Source organism: Podarcis bocagei, assembly GCF_964188305.1.
Source record: "Podarcis bocagei genome assembly, chromosome: W".
Taxonomy (NCBI): Eukaryota; Metazoa; Chordata; class Lepidosauria; order Squamata; family Lacertidae; genus Podarcis; species Podarcis bocagei.
In genome coordinates, this window is record NC_138131.1 from 65,762,996 (window position 1) to 65,767,439 (window position 4,444).

Below are 4,444 nucleotides of genomic sequence, written 5' to 3' on the forward strand. Positions count from 1 at the left end.
TTATTTAGCAGTCCGTTTCAGGTTATTGAGGCAGCAGAAATTTTTTTCTTTTAAATAGATCATGCAGTTACTAATGTCTCTTTTGCCTCCCCTCTGCCCTGCTAGCTAGAGGGGAGATCTAAAGTCCAAATGTCAGATTTAATTAATCAAAGGCAATGTCTCTTGCGGATGCAGCTTTAAAGTTTCGTTGCTTTCACTTTCATGCAGTCGGGGGAAGGCAGACTTCCTTAATTTTCACCTCCCCGTTTTCAGCCAAATTTCCAGACTTTAGTTTCAAATAGACGTTCAGTCTTACTCACGGGTTTTTTCAGTCCGAAATTTACAGGAAGGAATCGGCGCTCTCCGCTAATAGCGACGCGGCTTCACCCTGCGGGCTGGGTAGCGATTCTCAGCACCGCGCTCCCCCGATGTCGTTCCGGAGCCTTTAAAAAGGCTCTTTCTGCGGTAAAGGGGGGGCGCTCCTGGTGCCCACCGAATCTCCTCGTTCACAGGCTTCCGCGCCTGTGATTTTAGGGGTCCCCCGCTTGCCGTAGCGGGTCAGACCCGAACTCGCAGAGCAGTCCTCCTCCGGAGCTCGGAAAGAGGACCGCCATTAGCGCTGGCGCCGACCGGAAGTCACCCAGGGTCCTGATCTCTTGTGGCAGAGAGTTCCACCAGGCCGGGGCCAAGGCTGAAAAGGCCCTGGCCCTGGTCGAGGCCAGCCTAATCTCCCTGAAGCCCAGGACCTCTAACATTTTTTTATTTGCAGACTGTTAGATCCTCCGTGGAGAGGCGGTCCTAGGCTGTATTCATTCGTTTGGCCCAACGTGGGGCTCGTACCCATGACCCCAAGATTCAGAGTCTCAGCGCTCTGCCGCCTGAGCTACTCACACAGCTGCCCTCTTGTGCACCTCACCTCAAATTTGTCCGAATTGTGCATGCCTGGGATTGACTGCATGAGATGGGAGGTGGGGTGGTTCCCAAAGTCAGAGCTCAGGTAGCCAACGCGGAGCCGGCCCTCACTGCCTTTCAGGTCCTTGGGGTGCTCGTAAGGCGGCTTGTGGAGCACGTTGATCTAGCAAGGGGATTCAAGAAAGCCGGGTTACGGAAATGACATGGGGGTGGGGGACATGAGGCCACATCTTTGAAGTTGTTCCAATGTTACAAATATACATACCTTTGACTTGACAGCCCAAGAAAGACATGCAGAAAATCTATGCTTTAACCGACTCTCCTCATTCCGCCATTTGAACGAATTTGGGCTCCACCTCCCTCCATGAGCCAAGAAGCAGGAAGTCATGTAGGCAGCAGGAACAGGGCATCCCGCCAGAATTCCCCAAGCCTGAGAGCACATACACGGCACCCCACCGAGGGAGGGACCAAGGGGGCAACCATAGACATCTGCCAAGGCAGTTTAGCAAGGCAGGTGTTCTGAATGCCCATCTCCAGACAAGTCCAGTGGGAAAGGACGTGTCAAGAGTTTTATTGTTCTTTCAGTGATGGAGATTTAAGGGGTCTGATAAAGGGACCTCATAGTGAATGCATAACCCTTGTATACCCCTCCTCATTTGTGATGTGCTAGTGATGTAGTGATGATGTATCAACGATGCTGCTTGAAGTGTATTCTGGGGGGAAGAAGGAAGTTATAAAAGTTGACATTGCCCCATGCTCGGGGTTCTTACTCCTGGGCAGACCTGTGGTGCAACAGTAAGAATCATGGTCTACTGACCACTGTTTTGCTCCAAATTACCGGGCTGGGACTTCCTCCTTTTACTGACAGCATGGACCCATGGGGGACAAGTGCCCCGGTGAGCTAGGCTGTCAAGGAGTCACTCACCCTGGAATTTTTTCGCTTAACAGCCATTGGCGCCAATACAGAGCAGGCTTCCTAAACCTTGGCCCTCCAGCTGTTTTCAAACTACAGTGCCCATCATCCCTGACCACTAGACCTGCTAGCTAGGGACCATGGAGCTGTAGGCCAAAAGCATCAGGAGGGCCAAGGTTGAGGAAGCCTGATAGAGAGCTCTACCTCTCTTTCAAATCAGAGCCGGCAAAGGCGGTGGAGTTCCTGCGCGGGTGCCTCGAGGCGGTTGGAGGGTGGATGGCAGCTAACTGGTTGAGGTTGAATCCTGACAAGACTGAAGTTCTGTGGTGTGTGGGTGGGTGGGGGGGACTCCCTGGTCCTGAACGGGGCAACTGTGCCCCTGAAGGACCAGCTGCACAGTCTGGGGGTCATTTTGGACCCATGGAGGCACAGGTCTGTTCTGTGTCCAGGGCAGCTCTATCTGGGATGCAGGATAAGACCCTCCCTGCCCACGGACTCTCTTGCCAGAGTGGCGCATGCTCTTGTTATCTCCAGCTTGGACGACTGCAATGCGCTCTATGTGGGGCTACCTTACTGCAATTAATCCAGAATGTGGTAGCCAGACTGGGGGCTGTGAACAGCCGCAGAGACCACATAACACCAGTCTTGAAAGACCTGCATTGACTCCCAGTACGTTTCCGGGCACAATTCAAAGTGTTGGTGCTGACCTTGAAAGCCCTAAACAGCCCAGCAGATGAAACTTTCCTCTGGTTGTCAATATTAAGAGGATGCCAGCAAGATCAAGCCTTTCTGTAAAATAAAGGATTTAAATCCAGTCTGACTGAGACCACATACCACCGGTCCCAAGAGATCTGCTTTGGCTCCCAGTACGTTTCCAAGCACAATTCATAGTGTCGGTGCTGACCTTGAAAGCCCTCAATGGCCTCGGCCCAGTAGACCTGAAGGAGCATCTCCACCCCGGACACCGGGGTCCCTCTCCCGAGGGCCTTCTGGCGCTTCCCTCCCTGCAAGAAGCCAAGTTACAGGGAAGCAGGCAGAGGGCCTTCTCGTGGTGACGGCCGCCCTGTGGAACGCCCTTCCATCAGATGTCAAAGAAATAAGCAATTATCTCACTTTTAAAAGACATCTGAAGGCAGCCCTGTTTAGGGAAGTTTTTAAATATTTAATGCTGTCTTGTGTTTTTAATATTTGGTTGGCAGCCACCCAGAGTGGCTGAGGATACCCAGACAGATGGGCAGGGTAGAAATAATAAATTATTATATATTATTATATATCCAAAGCCAACATGAAAGCATTCAAACTCTGACGGAACGGAGCGGCGCACACCTCTTCACAGCATAGACCCACCTTGTCCAGGCAAAGGTTCCCATGTCTCTCGGCAATAGCCTTTCGGAAGCCGTGAGACAGTGGATACAGCATGCTGTGATGGGGGTGCACCGAAGGGAGCCGGTTCTTCTCCAGCTGGTCAGCCACAATACTGACAAGCTTCTTCATTCTCTCGTCGTAATCGGTCCAATCACAGACGATCTGAAAGGGGGCAAAGAAAACCAGGGTTCTAGATTCAGGTAGGTAGCCGTATTGGTCTGATGAAGTCAAAATATATATAAAAATTGTCCAGTAGTGCCTTAGAGACCAACAAAGTTTGTTCTTGGTATAAGCCAGGCACCCCAAGCCTTCGGCCCTCCAGATGTTTTAGACTACAATTCCCATCATCCCCGACCACTGGTCCTGTTAGCTAGGGATCATGGGAGTTGTAGGCCAAAACATCGGGGGGGGGCGCAGGTTGGGGATGCCTGATATAAGCTTTTGTGTGTATGCACACTTCTTCAGATACACTGAAGCGGAAGTCCCCAGACCCTGATATACAGAGGGAGAAGTCCCCAGACCCTGCTATATAAGAGTAAGGAGAAGCCCCCAGACCCTGATATATAGTGGGAGGGTGAGTTGGGGTTTTTCTCCGAAGGGTAGTATGTGATAGGAATTTTATGGTTTTAGATATATAGTAATGTTCATAACTGCACATACATAGATCAGTACAAGAAGGCCGACCTGGAACCATTTTGATTCCTAAACTGACCAAATCCTTTCTCTGCAAGGTTAAAAATGGAAAAGCCTCCCCATTGTCTCTTCCTTTAATCTGTGTTTGAATAAGGTGTGAGCCTGTGACCTGGCCCAGGAAATAAGTATTTTAGCATTACAAAGGAATGGCCAGGCTCCCCAGAAAATCCAATCAAGTAACCTGCTAGACAGGAGATAAACAAGGAGAAGAGAAAAACAACATTTAAATTTCTGTGATGTAGGTGGGATGTATCTGAGGGGTGGTCTTAGGTTACACCCCTTCTGTGATGTATGCATAATGTTTCTGGGGGTGGTCCTGATCTAGAGAAGGGGAATTTCAAAAGTCTTTATAAGGCCTCGCAGGCCATTGTTCTGGGTCCTCTTCCTCTCCTGCGTGTGAGGGGGGTACCCTGTTGCAACAGATCAATAAAGATCAAGCTTACTAGCTGCTTTGCTTCTCAATATTCTCTGGTTGGCCTCTGTTATTTTCTCCTACCAATAGGGAACCTATGTAAGGACTCTATATGGGCTCTTGGATACCCCATAAGGGAAAAGGGCATATTTTTATTTACAACAGATGGC

At 50.2% G+C, this 4,444-nt stretch overlaps 1 protein-coding gene across 1 annotated transcript; it reads right to left on the reverse strand.

The window, feature by feature from the left end:
- Positions 1 to 851: 851 nt before the first annotated feature.
- On the reverse strand, positions 852 to 3,320 carry LOC308578257 (UDP-N-acetylglucosamine--peptide N-acetylglucosaminyltransferase 110 kDa subunit-like). The gene is made up of 2 exons (XM_081178504.1): positions 3,152 to 3,320; positions 852 to 1,054 (listed from the first exon to the last, which is right to left on the reverse strand). Exons 1-2 carry the CDS (start codon positions 3,296 to 3,298, stop codon positions 863 to 865), a joined length of 339 nt encoding a protein of 112 aa, XP_081034630.1. The 5' UTR covers positions 3,299 to 3,320; the 3' UTR covers positions 852 to 862.
- Between the last annotated feature and the right edge of the window lie 1,124 nt (positions 3,321 to 4,444).